General features: G+C 40.9%; 1 protein-coding gene across 2 annotated transcripts in view; it reads left to right on the forward strand.

Annotated features, from left to right (window-relative positions):
- Window positions 1-12,562, forward strand: part of CYP19A1 (cytochrome P450 family 19 subfamily A member 1) — an 81,714-nt gene extending 69,152 nt beyond the window's left edge. For both annotated transcript variants that reach the window (XM_077260951.1, XM_077260952.1), the window contains 2 exons: window positions 4,616-4,857; window positions 12,133-12,562. In XM_077260951.1, coding sequence (XP_077117066.1) covers window positions 4,616-4,857; window positions 12,133-12,378 — 488 coding nt within the window. In that variant the 3' untranslated portion in view covers window positions 12,379-12,562. The remainder of the gene's footprint in view (window positions 1-4,615; window positions 4,858-12,132) is intronic.
- Window positions 12,563-19,273: the final 6,711 nt, after the last annotated feature.

The following is a 19,273-nucleotide window of genomic DNA, read 5'->3' on the forward strand; positions in this document are numbered from 1 at the left end:
TTTTCTATCTATTAAAAGTGGTAAGTAAATTTAAAAAATACACTAGTGTGACAGTGTTATCTCTCTACTATTGATAATCTATAATTAATAAGGAAAAATGTGGTACTGAATTTTAAAGCCTTTTTTACGCACCGTAGGTCCATTGGAGGCCAATAGAATGACTACCAATCAATATCCAATAAGGCACTACTGAATAAGTCAATCATATTCCATGGTATATACATACCCAGTCATATCACTATAAATTTACCACTCCTTTAATTTTTTTCCCTAATTCATTATAGTCCCAGCACCCTGATGAAGCCCTTGTGGCGTAACTTGTTGGGGCGGCTATGTGATTGTGGTTTAGCTAACTCTAGAGAGACCAGTGTATATCCTAAACAGTGAGAGAATTGAGCTACCTTTAATCCCTAAACTGCAGTCATTACAATATTGAAAATGGAAAGGTTGCTCTGTGAAGTAAGGAGATCCTAGAGATTATCAATAGTAGAGAGATAAGACTGGCACACTATTGTGTTTTTAAATTTACTTAACACTTTTAATAGATAGAAATAAAAGTCATGTTTTCAATGCATCCCTTATTTAGTGTCTATTTATCCTCTTGGTAATTTGGAACTTGTATTTGTCATCCCTATAGGGGTGTATACACCTAATGGTTGTATTGTGACACATATGCCTTACTCGAATGTTAAACAGAAGTCAAGGAACATCAATCTCTTGAATGTATGGAGGACCCAGAAATAGGTACACAGTGCACTTTTCATTCTTGGGAAGTGTGCTACTCCTCTTCAACTACTGCATACAGAAGGTTGGAGTTCCCCAAAAATATCACAGAATGCCGTATGGGGTCTCTTGGCCACAGGTTATGCACCCCTGATACATACATACAGTGGGGCAAAAAAGTATTTAGTCAGTCAGCAATAGTGCAAGTTCCACCACTTAAAAAGATGAGAGGTGTCTGTAATTTACATCATAGGTAGACCTCAACTATGGGAGACAAACTGAGAAAAAAAAATCCAGAAAATCACATTGTCTGTTTTTTTATCATTTTATTTGCATTTTATGGTGGAAAATAATTATTTGGTCAGAAACAAAATTTCATCTCAATACTTTGTAATTTATCCTTTGTTGGCAATGACAGAGGTCAAACGTTTTCTGTAAGTCTTCACAAGGTTGCCACACACTGTTGTTGGTATTTTGGCCCATTCCTCCATGCAGATCTCCTCTAGAGCAGTGATGTTTTTGGCTTTTCGCTTGGCAACACGGACTTTCAACTCCCTCCAAAGGTTTTCGATAGGGTTGAGATCTGGAGACTGGCTAGGCCACTCCAGGACCTTGAAATGCTTCTTACGAAGCCACTCCTTCGTTGCCCTGGCGGTGTGCTTTGGATCATTGTCATGTTGAAAGACCCAGCCACGTTTCAACTTCAATGCCCTTGCTGATGGAAGGAGGTTTGCACTCAAAATCTCATGATACATGGCCCCATTCATTCTTTCATGTACCCGGATCAGTCATCCTGGCCCCTTTGCAGAGAAACAGCCCCAAAGCATGATGTTTCCACCACCATTCTTTACAGTAGGTATGGTGTTTGATGGATGCAACTCAGTATTCTTTTTCCTCCAAACACGACAAGTTGTGTTTCTACCAAACAGTTCCAGTTTGGTTTCATCAGACCATAGGACATTCTCCCAAAACTCCTCTGGATCATCCAAATGCTCTCTAGCAAACTTCAGACGGGCCCGGACATGTACTGGCTTAAGCAGTGGGACACGGCTGGCACTGCAGGATCTGAGTCCATGGTGGCGTAGTGTGTTACTTATGGTAGGCCTTGTTACATTGGTCCCAGCTCTCTGCAGTTCATTCACTAGGTCCCCCCGCGTGGTTCTGGGATTTTTGCTCACCGTTCTTGTGATCATTCTGACCCCACGGGGTGGGATTTTGCGTGGAGCCCCAGATCAAGGGAGATTATCAGTGGTCTTGTATGTCTTCCATTTTCTAATTATTGCTCCCACTGTTGATTTCTTCACTCCAAGCTGGTTGGCTATTGCAGATTCAGTCTTCCCAGCCTGGTGCAGGACTACAATTTTGTTTCTGGTGTCCTTTGACAGCTCTTTGGTCTTCACCATAGTGGAGTTTGGAGTCAGACTGTTTGAGGGTGTGCACAGGTGTCTTTTTATACTGATAACAAGTTTAAACAGGTGCCATTACTACAGGTAATGAGTGGAGGAAAGAGGAGACTCTTAAAGAAGAAGTTACAGGTCTCTGAGAACCCGAAATCTTGATTGTTTGTTTCTGACCAAATACTTATTTTCCACCATAAAATGCAAATAAAATGATAAAAAAACAGACAATGTGATTTTCTGGATTTTTTTTTCTCAGTTTGTCTCCCATAGTTGAGGTCTACCTATGATGTAAATTACAGATGCCTCTCATCTTTTTAAGTGGTGGAACTTGCACTATTGCTGACTGACTAAATACTTTTTTGCCCCACTGTATATATGTCTGTGACTTTGTCCAGTCTGATGACTAAAGAGCCCGGAGATGGTAAATATGTCACATTACATCTGTCTAATGTTTTAAAATTTAGACAATGGATGATTCTAGTTCCACAACTCGTCAATGTCAAAAGGCTGCCCTGATTCTCGCTGTACTTCTGGCAACATGTTACATAAATAATAATGATTAGTTTGTGAAATAAAGGTCTTTAAATGACATTGCAAAGCTGAAGCCACCTTCAGTCTCACAGTGGAATGCAATCATTGCCATCTATATACTGTATAAATAAATATACAGTATATATATATATATATATATATATATATATATATATATATATGTGGAAAACTGCAATTATTAAGGAGCACTTATAATATATACCGTATTTGAGATATAAATCTTAGAATATATGCCTTTGAGAGCTAAAAAATATATTGTATTTGCAAACATGAAGACTTTTGGTTATAGAGTATATAGTAAACTATATACAGGTGATTCTCACAAAATTAGAATATCATCAAAATGTTAATATATTTCAGTTCCTCAATACAAAATGTGAAACTCATATATTATATAGAGTCATTATAGTGATCTATTTCAAGTGTTTATTTCTGTTAATGTTGATGATTATGGCTTACAGCCAATGAAAACCCCCAAATCATCGTCTCGGTAATTTAGAATACTTTATAACACCAGCTTGCAAAATGATTTTAAAGTCCGAAATGTATGTTCAGTAAAGGCACTCAATACTTGGTAGGGGGGCTCCTTTTGCATCAATTACTGCATTAATGCGACATGGCATGGAGGCGATCAGCCTGTGACACTGCTGAGGTGTTATGGAAGCCCAGGTTGCTATGTTGACAGCCTTCAGCTTGTCTGCATTGATGGATCTGGTGTCTCTTATCTTCCTCTTGACAATACCCCAAAGATTCTCTATGGGGTTAAGATCAGGCGTGTTTGCTGGCCAATCAAGCGCAGTGATACTGTTGCTTTTAAACCAGGTATTGGTACTTTTGGCAGTGTGGACAGGTGCCAAGTCCTGCTGGAGAATGAAATTTCCATCTCCAAAAAGCTTGTCGGCAGAGGGAAGCATGAAGTGCTCTAAAATTTCCTGGTAGACGGCTTCACTAACTTTGGTCTTGATAAAACACAGTGGACCTACACCAGCAGATGACATGGCTCCCCAAACCAACACTGATTGTGGAAACTTCACACTAGTCCTCAAGCAGCTTGGATTGTGGCCTTTCCACTCTTCCTTTAGACTCTGGGACCTTGATTTCCAAATGAAATGCAAAATTTACTTTAATCTGAAAACAACACCTTGAACCACTGAGCAACAATCCAGTTCTTTTTCCCCTTGACCCTGGTAAGACACTTCTGGCGTTGTCTATTGGACATGAGTGGCTTGACATAAGGAATGTGACACTTGTAGCCCATGTCCTGGATATTTCTGTGTGTGGTGGCTCTTGAAGCAATGACTCCAGCAGCAGTCCGCTCCTTGTGAATCTCCTCTAAATTTTTGAATGTCCTTTTCTTAACAATCCTTTCAAGGCTGTGGTTATCCCGGTTGTTTGTGCACTTTTTTCTACCACACTTTTTTCTTCAACTCAACTTCCATTAATATACTTGGATACTGCACTCTGTGAACAGCCAGATTCTTTAGCAATGACCTTTTGCGGTTTACCCTCCTTGTGGAGTGTGTCAATGACTGCTTTCTGGACATCTGTCAACACTTATGAAGCCTTTGCAGGTTTTTTTTGTTAATTATTCTAATTTACTGAGATAATGACTTTTGGGTTTTCATTGGCTGTAAGCCATAATCATCAACATTAACAGAAATAAACACTTGAAATAGATCAATCTGTTTATAATGACTCTACGTAATATATGAGTTCCACTTTTTGCATTGAAGAACTGAAATAAATTAACTGTTTGATGATATTCTAATTTTGTGAGAAGCAGCTGTATTTAGGTACAAAGGATGGCTTAATAGCAAAGCTCATTGGCTAGGACTTTTGGATTATTATGGAGCTAGGATACAGATCAGATTAAAAACAGACTCACCAAGACCACTGGACAGAACATGGTACATTACTAAATATCTTCCTTATTATTGCAGGTGATCGGGAAGTACTGAGTAGTGATTTGCAAAAACTTAAAGTTACAGAGAATTTCATCTATGAGAGCATGAGGTACCAGCCTGTGGTAGACTTGGTCATGCGCAAAGCTCTGGAGGATGATATCATAGATGGGTATTATGTTAAGAAAGGCACCAATATCATCTTGAATCTTGGACGTATGCACAGAGTTGAATTTTTTCCAAAGCCAAATGAGTTCTGCCTGGACAATTTTGAGAAAACGGTACGTCCTCATGATGATGATGAATTGAAAAAACGCATCTAAATTAACTGATATATTCACATGAAGTGTTTCTGCTCATCACCTTGGGCATATTTAATGTTAAATTCATATATATTGCTACTCTAGAAAACAGTAGCTTTTCTATGTAAGAAAATGCCATTAAATGGATTTTTCCACTAAATACATTTTACACCTACTCTCAGGATAGGTGATATATGTACCATTGTTATTGGTCTTACCACTGGGACCTCCACCATTCACAGGAAAGGTGGTCTTAGGCCATGTGCACACGTTAAGTATTTTTTGCGTTTTTTTCGCGTTTTTTCGCTATAAAAACGTGATAAAAACGCGAAAAAAACGCTTACATATGCCTCCTATTATTTTAAGTGTATTCTGCATTTTTTGTGCAAATGTAGCCTTTTTTCCGCGAAAAAATCGCATCGCGGAAAAAAAAGCAACATGTTCATTAAAATGCGGAATTGCAGGGGATTCCGCACACCTAGGGGTCCATTGATCTGCTTACTTCCCGCACGAGGCTGTGCACACCATGCGGGAAGTAAGCAGATCATGTGCGGTTGGTACCCAGGGTGGAGGAGAGGAGACTCTCCTCCATGGACTGGGCACCATATAAGTGGTCAAAAAATAAGAATTAAAATAAAAAACAGTCCTATACTCACCCTCGATGTCTTCCCGCCTCCACTGCATGCTGTCGCTTCGGTTCCTGTAGCTGATGTGCGGTGAAGGACCCTGCCGATGACGTCACTGTCCTGTGATTGGTCGTGAGCGGTCATGTGACCGCTCACGTGACCGTGACGTCACGGAAGGTCCTGTGCGCACAGACCAGCTATAGGAAGACGAACGGACGCCGCTGAGGAGATGTCTGGGTGAGTATAAGCATTTTTTTATTTTTTTTATTATTTTTAAACATTCTATCTTTTACTATAGATGCTGCATAAGCTGCATCTATAGTAAAAAGTTGGTCACACTTGTCAAACAGTATGTTTGACAAGTGTGACCAACCTGTCAGTCAGTTTTCCAAGCGATGCTACAGATCGCTTGGAAAACTTTAGCATTCTGCAAGCTAATTACGCTTGCAGAATGCTAAAAAAACGCGAAAAAAACGGAAAAAAAACGCAAAAAAAAAAATGCGGATTTCTTGCAGAAAATTTCCGGTTTTCTTCAGGAAATTTCTGCAAGAAATCCGCAACGTGTGCACATACCCTTAAAGTCTTCCGTGTAAATAGAGCAATAGTGGGCATCTGTGACTACCACACTGTTCATTCATGTAGGAGTTATAAAGATAGCCATTCTCTCACTCCAATATAAGTGAATAATTAAAAAAAAATAAAACAATCTACCCGCATCCTAGTGAAATAATAAAGACATACTTGATAAAGTCCCCTGCATGGATACATATACAGGCCCCAATTCATCATTGCGGTTTCTTCACTTCTCTGGAGTAATTTGCTCCTCTTTAGTGACTTTTGTATTTGTGCCTTTATTCTCTATAAATTTTGCGTCATGCTTTAAGTCTTTCTTTTTTCAGTCTTATTTTAATTTATCCCCGATAACTTTGCTTATGCTGATGTTTTAGACAGATTCATGAAATGCGATTTTTACCAAATTAGAGCGTTTATTATTTTGCACCAAATTCATGACCCATATGCGCCATTTCAAAAAAAATTGAAAAAAACATAATACAAATAAAAGAAAAGTGACTTCAAGAAAATCGCAAATGGTGAATCGGAGTCACGGTGTCTAAGTGATACCAATATAAGAAGTCACATGGATGCTGGTGGATTTGTTTTAACTTTTTCGGGTGTTATTATATATCAGATTACAACGATAGAGTTGGGTTACATCTATGAGACACACCAATAAAAATGTATTTATACATATATGAATTAATGCATAATGTATGCACAATATATGAATAATAATAATAATAATAATAATAATAGTAGCATAGATGAGATGAGGTATGTGAATTTTATCCTAATGTCACATTTCTATTAAAATGTGATCTATCCCTGACACTTTGACTGACAGCCTGCTCATCAGTGTGAGAGTGCATAGCAGGTTGTCAATGGAAGTGTGAAGAGTGAGTAATTCATCTTTATATAGTGAGCATTGACTGTAATCACTTCCTTCTCTGCCCCAATGACTGGAAGCAAGCGTTTTTATATATACATCAAGAGAATGCCAAGAGTGTGCAAATCAGTCAGCAAAGCAAAAGGTGGCTACTTTGAAGAACCTAGAATATAAGACATAATTTCAGTTGTTTCACACTTTTTTGTTAAGTATATAATTCCACATGTGTTAATTCATAGTTTTGATGCCTTCAGTGTGAATGTACAATTTTCATAGTCATGAAAATGCAGAAAAATCTTTAAATGACAAGGTGTGTCCAAACTTTTGGTCTGTACTGTAAGTTCATTTTCTCCTATAGGGTCAGCTCCAGGAGAGTAGCCAGGCAGGATTTTAAAGGGGATCTGTCAGTAGGATCAACCCTCCTAATCCCATCTACATGGACATGTAGGTCATAGGAAGCTGAATAAAATGATATATTGATATCTGCCATCTGATGTCTTGTTCCTGTTTTTCTTAATATGTAAATGAGCTGTTAAGATCTATGGTTCAGACACCGATCTATATGAGAATCTGTCTCCATGGGGCGTTGCCAGTGTGAGATATGTATTGACTGACATTTTGCTTTCAGAATCATACACAGCTGTACAGTAAGATCAGGACTAACACTGTACATCAGAAGTGAAGTTTGCTTCATTACAAACAGCAGTAGCACTTGCCATCTCATAGTGCTGGTAGCTCTGCTATGCATAGCTGTGCCTTATTATAATCAACTCAATACAGCAGAGTTGAACTTTGTCCTTTTGCAAACACATTAGCAGTCATGTCAGCTCTCCTGTAGTCCACCCTCCATACAAACACACACCACTGCAGCTGCAAATGTGTTAATACAACAGAAGAGCATGAGAGTAGACTGTTGGTCATTACATGTCTCACACTGGTATCTCCCTCTTTCATTTAAAATTACCATAACTCTGGAGGCAGAGTCTCATACAGATCTGTGTCCCATAGCCTGGAACAGCTCATTTTCCTATAAGGTATCATTTTATTATGCATATTATGACCTTCATGCCCATATAGATGGCTATTTATTTTCAGATTGACCTTATATCTGAAGGTAATTAATATTTTTTTACATGATAGGCTCACTATAACAGTGATCTACCCACAAATATCATCTGAATGTACTCAGTGCATCATACATCACATTCAACACCACAATTTGAAATGTTTCCCTGTAACTCAACCTGACTTATGAAAGGAAGCTGTCATGTCAAAAACGGACATTAACCTGCAGATATAGAGTTTATCTGCAGGTTAATAGCGCTCCGAAGTCGTGGGACTGCTGCACTGAGAGACCCACTGCTGTGGGGAAATGAACTTTATTCTTCCCAGAAGCCTTTAGCTTTCAGTCATAGAGGCATGGCCAATGTGGCTTCAGTCACTGCCTACTACATAGAGAACAGTAACTATAACAACACCCCGGCACTGGGGTGTGGTTACATCCACCACCTACTATGTACTTAGTGGTGACAGAAGTTCGCCTCTATGACTGAAAGCTGGAGGCTGCCAGCAAGAATAAAGTTAATTTCCTCCCAGCAGCTGAGCTTTCAGTCTGGAGGGCCCATGGCTTCAGAACATTAATAACCTGCACATATTATCCCCATATCTGCAGGTAAATAGCCTAATTTGATTTGACAGGTTCCCTTTAAGTGAAAAAAATGTCAGTAGTTTCCTTTTAAACTATAATGCAAACTCCAAAAACTAACAATTCATCTTAAAAAGAGCTCCGAACACTGTTTTAATCTGATTCTATTTTCTGATTTTACTTTAGGTTTAGTGATTACTGTCATGCAGTAAAATTAAGGACAAGCACATTTACGTTTTGGGAGCAATATAGTGGAAATAAATACTGTAGGACAATCTCATAGATGCCCTTTTTGAAAGTGCATCTCTGTCATAACAGTGACATTTTAAGTTGAAAATACTCAAAAGGGACGCAAATGCTGTGGCTAGTTTCAATTGTTACAATATCTTATTAAATACTGTAACCCCAGTGATAATTGCATGTTGTTCTGAGCACATCAAACTTATTGAGAATTTCACAAGAAAAACAATGGTGTGCTTGGTTTTAACTTAACTTTATTCTTTCATGAGTTATTTACAAGTTTATAACCACTTATAAAATGTGTTCAAAGTGCTGCCCATTGTGTTGGATTGTCAATGCACCCTCTTCTCCCACTCTTGACACACTGATAGCAACACCGCAGAAGAAATGCTAGCACAGGCTTCCAGTATCTATTGTTTCAGATGCTGCACATCTCGTATCTTCACAGCATAGACAATTGCCTTCAGATGACCCCAAAGAAAAAAGTCTAATGGGGTCTGATTGGGAGACCTCGGTGGCCATTCAACTGGCCCACAATGACCAACCCACTTTCCAGGAAATAATAAAGTTATGTTAAAACCAAGCACACCATTGTTTTTCTTGTGAAATTCTCAACAAGTTTGATGTGTCACATGACCCTCTTCCCATTGATAAAAATAAAGTTGGATCCAAAATGGCTGACTTTGAAATGGCCGCCATGGTCACCACTAGTGTTGAGCATTCCGATACTGCAAGTATCGGATATCGGCCGATATTTTCTGTATCAGAATTCCGATACCGAGTTCTGATATTTTTGTGATATCGGAAATCGGAATCGGAAGTTCCCAGTGTATGGTTCCCAGGGTCTGGAGGAGAGGAGACTCTCCTTCAGGCCCTGGGATCCATATTCATTTAAAAAAAAAAAGAATTAAAATAAAAAATATGGATATACTCACCCCTCCGGCGGCCCCTGGACCTTACCGATGTAACCGGTGCCTCCGTTCCTAAGAATGAGGAGTTTAGGACCTGCGATGACGTTGCGGCTTGTGATTGGTCGCGTGAGCGGTCACGCGACCAATCACAAGCCGCGACGTCATCGAAGGTCCTAAACTCCTCATTCTTAGGAACGGAGGCTGCCGGTTACATCGGTAAGGTCCAGGGGCCGCCGCAGGGGTGAGTATATCCATATTTTTTATTTTAATTCTTTATTTTTTACATGAATATCGATCCCAGGGCCTGAAGGAGAGTCTCCTCTCCTTCAGACCCTGGGAACCATCCAGGATAGCTTCTGATACTTGTGTCCCATTGACTTGCATTGGTATCGGGTATCGGTATCGGCGATATCCGATATTTTTTGGAAATCGGCCGATCCCATCCGATACCGATACCTTTGAGTATCGGAAGGTATTGCTCAACACTAGTCACCACCCATCTTGAAAAGTTTTTCCCCTCCATATACTAATGTGCCACAAACAGGAAGTTTATATTACCAACCATTCACATTTTATTTAGGTGTATCCATATACATTGCACACCCTGTATAAACCTCTGACAACATGTCTCTGAATTTCCAAGTTATAAATTTTGAATTTTTTTTCTGAAAAGGAGAAATGGTCAAAATTAAAAAACAAACAAACAGTGCTTTCATACCTCAAATAATGCAAAGAAAACAAGTTCATAATCATTTAGAAACAACAATTCTAATGTTTTAACTCGGGAAGAGTTCAGAAATCAATATTTTGTGGAATAACCATGATGTTTAATCACAGCTTTCATGCGTCTTGGCATGCTTTCCACCAGTTTTTCACACTGCTTCTGGCGTAAAAATGTAAGCAGTTCTTCTTTGTTTGATGGCTTGTGATTATCCATCATCCTCTTGATTACATTCCAGAGGTTTTCAATGGGGTTCAGGTCTGGAGATTGGGCTGCCCATGACAGGGTTTTGATGTGGTGGTCTCTTTGTTGACTTATCTATATATGTAGTGGCACCAATGCAAAATCTCCAAGTCTCCCATTTATCCCAAATATCAATGGGCTTTACTGGTATTGGACTTCTTATTTGGGCCAAAGGACACTTTTGGGACCCACCCAGGTTCCAGTGCCCAAGTAGAACCGAAACTCCCTGCTCCCGCTATAGCTACCCCGCTGTGTATACATTTACATATACAAATTCTCTTCTGGCACGTTCAAAAAGAAAACAAAAATAGCATTTCTAGATGCAAAAGTTTAAATTAAAATGGTTAGTAAATGAAGTATGGCATAAAGAGGTGTAAAATAAAATGTTACATTATTATTTCACCAAAATTCTGATGATTTATTAAAAGATTTAGTATTATGTTAAATATAGTTTTGAATTATCTTCTCATTTAGTCAAAAAAGCCTAAGAACAAACAGTATGTTCCATTTAATCAGATGGTTTCTATCAGATTTCAGATTCTCAATTTTTCACTAGTCATATAAGATGATAGTTTATAGACATGAACCACAAAACAAATGCTAAATTAAACTATGGCACACCACCATCTCTCGCACATGACCATACTATGTCTCAAAACCAATTCTGCATGGATTTCAGCACGTTCAGACACTACATACTCTGAATGCTAAAAAAATAAAGACAGAAACATAATTGAATACCCTGCAGTAAATAAACAACAATAGTGCATGAAAATGACATGCTTACTTAGCATGTTTTTTGATCCAAAAAATGTAAAAACCATCCCGCCACTTCACGGTGACCCTAATCGGGACTAACTCTAACATTAAAAACCTTACCGTTTGTCAAGTGACGTGCATGTGGATAAGAGCTGAGAAGAACTGGGCCCAGCTAGTGGACTCTGAATGCTGCCAGATGCAATACAATTGTTCCAAGCCCCATAAGATGCTATGTGGACAATTTATGTTCCTAGAGAAGTCAACTGTCACTGAACTGACTAGACACCAGAAACCTACAGGTTTTGTATTAGTCCCTCTTGCCACCTTCACCCACCAAACATTGATTTAATGGATAACTGTTTTTGAAGCAGAAAACTATTAGACCCTGATGCCCCGTAATTTGTAGGAAAGCACATGAAGCTCATAAACTACATGTAACAAAGACTGTAAGAAACTATATGGTGTATAAATAAGGAAACATACAAATAATGTACAGATGTTGGTAACATATGGCATTTGTCTGGGTTATTAAGGATTATACGATACTGGATTAAAGAGGTGTCTCTTTTAGTACTAAATTCATTTGTATACTAGTTATTAAATACTGGGAGTGCTGCATACTCTTACATTAAACTCTTCTAAACTGCCTACCCTGATGATTCCAGGTCCCACATCGCTACTTTCAACCCTTTGGATTTGGTCCCCGGGCATGTGCAGGAAAATACATAGCAATGGTGATGATGAAAGTGATCCTGGTGACTCTACTGAAGCAATACAAGGTGCAGAATCTGCATGGACGATCCTTGGAGAACATTCACAACAACAATAATTTGTCCATGCATCCTGATGAATCCCAGTCCTCGTTAGAGATGATCTTCATTCCTCTCCACACAGATCAGATCACACACTAGCACACGACATATTCATTTATGCCAAGTCTGGAACTCTGAATTGTGAATCATCTAGGCACAGTGTTGGTCTGTGTTAAATCTTGATTAAGCTCTTGCCATTGGTTGATGGCTGTCATTGTCAGTGACATGGTCTATTTTATGTATATTTAACAATATTATTAATAAAATATTCTGTTTATTTTCCATATTGGAACCATTTTTTTCAACAATTAAGCAGTGCTCAGCCCTTGTTCTAGTAGACATTAATGGGAAGGACTATGTGCAGAAGTAGTCACCACTCTATTGCTGGACTGCTGCCTGCATAGGTAATGAACAGTGGTTAATGTGCATTTGCATAAGACAATGCTGGGCAATAAAAAGGGATCCTGTCATGTTAAAAACCGCTATTAATCTCCTGATATAGGGTTGATCTGCAGGTAAATAACGTTCTAAAGCCATGTGTCCATTGCACTGAAAGCCCAAGTACCCAGAGGAAATTAACTTTATTCCTCCCAGCAGCCTTCAGCTTTCAGTCAGAGACACAGCCGACACGGCTTCAGTTACCGCTCAGTACATAGGGAGCAGTGGCTGTAACCACAACCCGGCACTGACTGACAGCAGGCTCAACAGTGCATCAGTGCTGAACTGGCTGTCAGTCAGAGCTTGGGTGGGCTTACAGCTGCTACTCACTGTGAATTCAGCAGTGACTGAAGCTGTGCCAGGCATGCCTATAGGACTGAAAGCTAGAGGCTGCTGAGAGGAATAAACTTTATTTGCTCTCTGCAGCCATGCCTTCAATGTGCTGGCCGTATGGCTTTAAAATGCTATTAACCTGCAGATCAACTCCATATCTACAGGTTAATAGCATATTTTGTCATGATGACAGGATCCTTTTAAACAACCACTGATTGCAACATGTTTTCCAGTCCTTAGTCATTTTGTACCCTGTTTACACAGGCAGACCATGCTGCAGATGCGTACAGAACAATTAGTAATAGACCAATCAGTGAGCATAGGCTGCCATTGTTCTCTGCAGCACAGGCTCTGTTTACAAATGACGATGAGCTGCCAAGAAAGATGATCTTTTCGTCAAACCAAAGGATCATTTCCCCCATTGAACAAATATTTTGCTTATCTCTTGGGAGATTGTCAGCCTGTTTAGACTGCACAACAAGCATTACAAGGAACACTTGTTCCCAATTATCATGCAGTGTAAATCTACCTTATTCTGTGGATATGCCATAGATATGTCAAGCTAGGAATATCTATTTACTACCTAGACATTCTTAAAAGTCTACTTGTGTATACTGCTTTATGAATTGTCTTTATAATTTGATGAAACGTACAAAGCTCACACTTCTGTTTTGGTTTCTGATTTTATGATTCAAGTTGGATAGGATTTATCAATTATGATCCATTTCAAAGATAGAGAAGACTAGATTATTCCTGCCATCATAACAACAATGGAAACCTAATGGAATGGAATTTTGGGGTATGTACACATCTTTTTCAGACAGGTTTACCCACTGAGTTTTTCAATAGGAAGATGTTTCAGGAAACACCATTGTCTTTTTTTGCGTTTTTTTTTTTTTTTTTTTTGCTGTTGCTTATTGAGCGCTTATTTGACATGGTTGATCTGTGCCTTTTTTTTAGTGTTTTTTTCCAGCACGTTTCAGGCATCTTTTTTCCTGGCATTTTCTAAAACTCCATTCAACAGTAAAAGAAACCACTAGTGTTTTTTCAAACAAAAACACTGCCAAATTGCTCAAAAAGATGCCCTTGGTCATCTGGGCTCTTTAAGCCATCCCATTAAGATTCATTATAAAGTATAGAGCATCTTCAGAGAGCGGAAAACATCAGAAGAACAGTCAGCTCACTTTTTATAACTGCTTTGCCAAGCTGAGGAAACTGTATTTGGGAATGCTATTCATATGTCACTGTATATTGGGGCACATTAGATCTCAGATCTCTGGTTTGAACATTTTTGATTGTTTATGGGACTGCTCTTCCACTTGTGAGGTGGGGCCAGGTGAATAGGCCATGGAAGCCTAGCCAGTGGACTCATCAAAAAGCAGAAAAGACTGGTGCATGACTTAGAGCTCAGACAGCTTGGATGTTTTGCAAAGGGGTTGGGTGGAAGAAAGATAACCATGGTCCTCAGGTGCCAACTCTGCGCTTTATGCAAGGGAACACGTGGAAGACAATGCCAAGGAACTGGAGCCACTGTCAACTGTCCAATTTAGCATCTTTTCAACATCTTGTGGCCTAATCATTTTGCCAGCATTAATCGGGCCTATGAAAAGATGCAAAATGTCCTGTCGCCTGCATTGACCTGAAGAAGGTGTTTCACTTGGGCATATCACAGGCATAGAATGACCATGTCCTCTCCTTGCAACAGGCCCACCATCACCACCAGTAACAGCATGGCTTCATCCTTTATTTGATGCTCTCCTATTTACAGGCACTATGCACCGGGCTGTACATGCACTATACAAAGGGATATACTGGCACTCTGGACAATGCTGTATCTTCACTGTGTACTAAGTTGTACGGGCACTAATAATCAGGCTGTAAAGAACAGAATATAAGGGCTGTGTGCAACAGGCTTTACGGCACTCTTTTCTCTTGTCTAACAATGCTGATAATGGCCACTCAACCCATGATCCGGCCTTTATACAGGCTGAGCTGCCCGATCACAGCCATGCCAATACTTGGCATGCCTGCAATGCAGAAGTTAGTGACCACAGTCATAAAGCTTGGTGATTGGCTGTGATGCAACCTTTCTCCAAGCTTTATTAGGTGCAGCCAGTACCGAAGGCTAAGACAGATTTCCGATTTGAAGTCTGTGTACGGGGTTCTGTGCACACAAGGTGTTTGGATTATGGCTCTTTGCAGTGAGATATATAATTAGTGTAGTGCGTGTGTAGTTTTCTTTCCTTGTATTTATTGAATACATAATTTGAAAAATGCCATGAGGTCCTCTTTAGTTTTACCAACCTGCTAAGGGAAAGTAGATAGCTGGGGGCTGGTGTTACTATTCTGGGTAGGTGTCAATATTCATAAAGCTTCTCAAGTTATTAATTATCAGCTCACAGCTGTCTACATAGCCTTTACTGGTCATTAAAAAGGGGGGACCATAAAAAAATGACATGGAGTCACCTCTATATTTAATAACCAGCAATGTCTAAATAGAAAGCTCCGGATTGATTTTAGTAGGTTGAGAAGGGGCCATGGATATTGCCACGCTGCCAGTCTAAAAACCATCAGCCCTCAGCCACCCCAGAAATGGTGCATCCATGGTGCAGGAGTGAGTACACAAATAACTCTCTCCTCACAGCTGACATCACTCACTACACACCTATATGAGACAGCATCAATGTCTTCCAGGCAACTAGTAGGGTATATGCATACAATGTCTTTAAACTCAGGCAAACCCACCAAGTTTTTCAGTTAGAAGGCGCTTCAGGAAAACATCAACAGTATTTTTCCTGAAATAACTTCCTCGTTTTTACGCAGTGGCTCTGCGTATCAGTGCAGAGATGGCTGTCAGTCAATGTGCTACAGCATGCTTACGGCTGCCGTTCACTGTGTACTGGACCAGAGGCTGCCAGGAGGAATAAAGTTAATTTCTTCCCAGCAGCTAATCTGTCAGTACGGCAGCCGCACAGCTTGTGACAAGCGTTGACATCAGAAAGCTTTTTGCAGTTCATAGCCAATGAACTGCGGTAACTTTACTGATGTCGTTCGTCAGAGCAGCCAAATTCACACCCTAGTGTCATTGTGTTCCAGCCACCATGTTGAGCCATCACATTACTGATGTCACCATTCAGCACTGCATCTGGATTTAGCCGAGCCCGAGATCATCTTGGGACGTGTGATGGATTTACAGCACAACCCTTTGGATTATTTTATTTTTTAAAGGTAATAAATGGGTAAATGGGGATTTCTTTTTACATTTAAAGGACTTTTTTCTCTGTACGTATTTATTGCTTTTGACTACAGGGTTACTGATGAGGTTGTCTGATTGACATCTCTCCATTACTAACTCTGGGCTTGATGTCAGAAGACATTACACAGCTGACATCAACCCCCAAACCATTACCCCACTTGCTAACACACCAGGGCAAGCAGAAAGAGCTGAGGCTAAGAGCCAGAATTGGCACATTTAATGGATGTACCATTTCTGAGGGGTTGAGGCCGGTGTTATTAGTCTGGGGGGGAGCCAATATCGATAACCCCTTTTCAGCCTATTAATATCAGCACACAGCTGCCTGCTTAGTCTTTGAGCAAGCACTAAAATGCTCAGGTGCTCGTTGCTCGGGTCGAGCAGATTGGAATACTCGGGTACCCCACCCGAGCAACGAGCCCAATGTAAGTGTATGGGAGACCCGAGTATTTTTACCGTGATCCCCCCCCGGGGGGGTCCTTTTAAGGTCCAAAAACGTCTGAAAATGATGGAAACACTGCTCAAATGACACAGGAACACCAAAAACACACTAAAACGAAACCAAAACGGATTTTGCTGGGAAATATGTTAAGGTACATCCTTTGCAGGTTAATGACTTGCCTGTAAGGCCAAATTATTAACCCCAGGAAGAAAATTTCCTCCCCCACTTAGGCTTAGTTCAGACGCAGCGTTTTTGCTTTAAACCACTACAAATGCGTTCACTGGGAAATGTCATTGTAACATTTAACAACCCTAGCTGGCCATGTGGTGTGTGCCCAATTCCCAATTCATGTCCAATTCCCCAATGTGGGGTCCTTTTTTACAAATTAAAATAGTGCCATTACAGGCCTCTTGCCCAAAATGCACCATACAGAGCACGTTCACCCTGGTGATCTAGTGGCAGTTAAAGGACACATTGCAGGAGACAGAATGAAGAAGTAGGCCCAATGTAATGTCATGCCCAATTCTCCAATGTGGGGTCCTTTTTTTTTTTTACAAATTAAAATAGTGCCATCACAGCCCCCTTGCCCCGTATACCCATGTGTGGTTGTGAAGAGGTGCATGAGAATACACCTTCCCAAAAGAGAGAATGTATTTGAGGTTATGTTTCGCTGTTTTCACTTGGTGTATAGAAATCTTTCCCTATCCAGCCCTTGTTCATTTTTATAAGAGTCAGCCTGTTGGCATTTTCAGTTTACAGGCGGATGCGCTTATCTGTTATAATTCCACCAGCGGCACTAAAAACCCACTCTGACAGAATGCTAACAGCAGGGCAGGCCAGGACCTCCAAGGCGTAGAGAGCCAGTTCATGCCACGTGTCCAGCTTCGATACATAATAATTAAAAGGCACAGAGGAATCACGGAGAAAGTTTGTAAGATCTGCAAGGTACTCCCTCACCATGTTCCCAAACATTGCACTTCTTGTGACAGCACCCCTTGCCTCTGTGCCATCACGATGGGACGGTCTGAGAAAACTGTCCCAGAACTTTGCCATTGTTCACCTGCCTGAGCAGGATTGTACTTCTGTCTCTCTCGCTTGGACTCCTTGGTTGTACAACAAACTCTGACGTCTGTTGCCAGCATTCTCACATGGGAATTTTCGAAACAATTCCGCTACAAGGGCCCTCTGGTACTGCAACATTTTAGTACACCTCTCTGTCTCTGGTAGAAGAGATTGAAAGTTCTCCTTGTAGCGTGGGTCTAGAACTGTCACCAACCAGTAATTAGTGTCAGGCAAAAGTTTTATAATGCGAGGGTCAAGTGAAACGCAGCACAACATAAAGTCAGCCATGCGTGCCAGACTGCTAACAGGAAAGACTTCTGGGTCCTCACCAACAGGACGACTAACCATGCTGTCCTCCTCCTCCTCATCCTCCTCCCTGTCCTCAGGCCGTCCCCACTGAACAGATGATATGACAGCTGTATTTGTAGTACCGTCTGTAGCGCATGAAAGTAGCTCCTGTTCTTCCTCCTCCTCCTCATTGCCTACCAATCCACATTGAGAAGACATGAGGCTGGGCTGAGTGTAATCCCGCTGTATGGTTCCTTTCTCCATGTCCTCGTGCTCTGCCTGCAATGCATCCTCTTTAATTGTGAGCAGAGAGGATTTCAGAATGCTGAGAAGAGGGATGGTGAAGCTAATTATGGTGTGATCGCCGCTCACCATTTTGGTGCAGTCCTCAAAGTTTTGGAGGATGGTACATATGTCGGACATCCATGTCCACTCCTAAGGTCTTATGTGTGGAGTCTGAACTGAATATCGACGGCCTTGTTGATGTTGGTAGTCAACAACTGCCCTCTTCTGCTCACAAATCCTTTCCAACATATGCAGCGTAGAGTTCCAGTGCGTGGGGATATCACACACCAGCCGGTGAGCAGGAAGCTGCAAACGCTGCTGAAGCAAGGCAAGGGCGGCTGAAGCTGAGCTGACTTTCTAAAATGGGCAGACAGATGGCGTTCTTTCACTAGCAGATCCGGCAGATCCGGGAAGCTTTCCAGAAAATGTGGAACCATGAGGTTCAGCACATGGGACAAGCAAGGTATGTGTGTGAGCTCACCTTGCCTCAGAGCCGCCACCAGGTTATGGCCATTGTCACACATGGCCATGCCTGGCTGTTGGTTCAGCGGTGTCATCCAAACCTCTGACTGCTCTTTCAGTGCTGTCCACAACTCTGCTGCATTGTGCGGTTCGTCACCTATGCAGATTAGCTTCTGCCACTTGGCTGAGGCAGTGCTGTAGTGCTTCCAGCTTCTGACTGATGTGTTGATTTCAGAGATGGAGGATGAAGAGGAGGAGGTGCAGGAGCTGTAGACTGTGGGGGCAACCCTGACTGACATAGGGCCAGCAATCCTCGGCGTGAGGAGGATGTGTTCCATCCCAAGGTTCGACTGGGTCCCGGCTTCCACTATGTTAACCCAGTGTTCTGTCAGTGAGATGTACCATCCCTGCCCACAAGCACTTGTCCACGT

Source organism: Ranitomeya variabilis, chromosome 5 (assembly GCF_051348905.1).
Source record: "Ranitomeya variabilis isolate aRanVar5 chromosome 5, aRanVar5.hap1, whole genome shotgun sequence".
NCBI classification, from domain to species: domain Eukaryota; kingdom Metazoa; phylum Chordata; class Amphibia; order Anura; family Dendrobatidae; genus Ranitomeya; species Ranitomeya variabilis.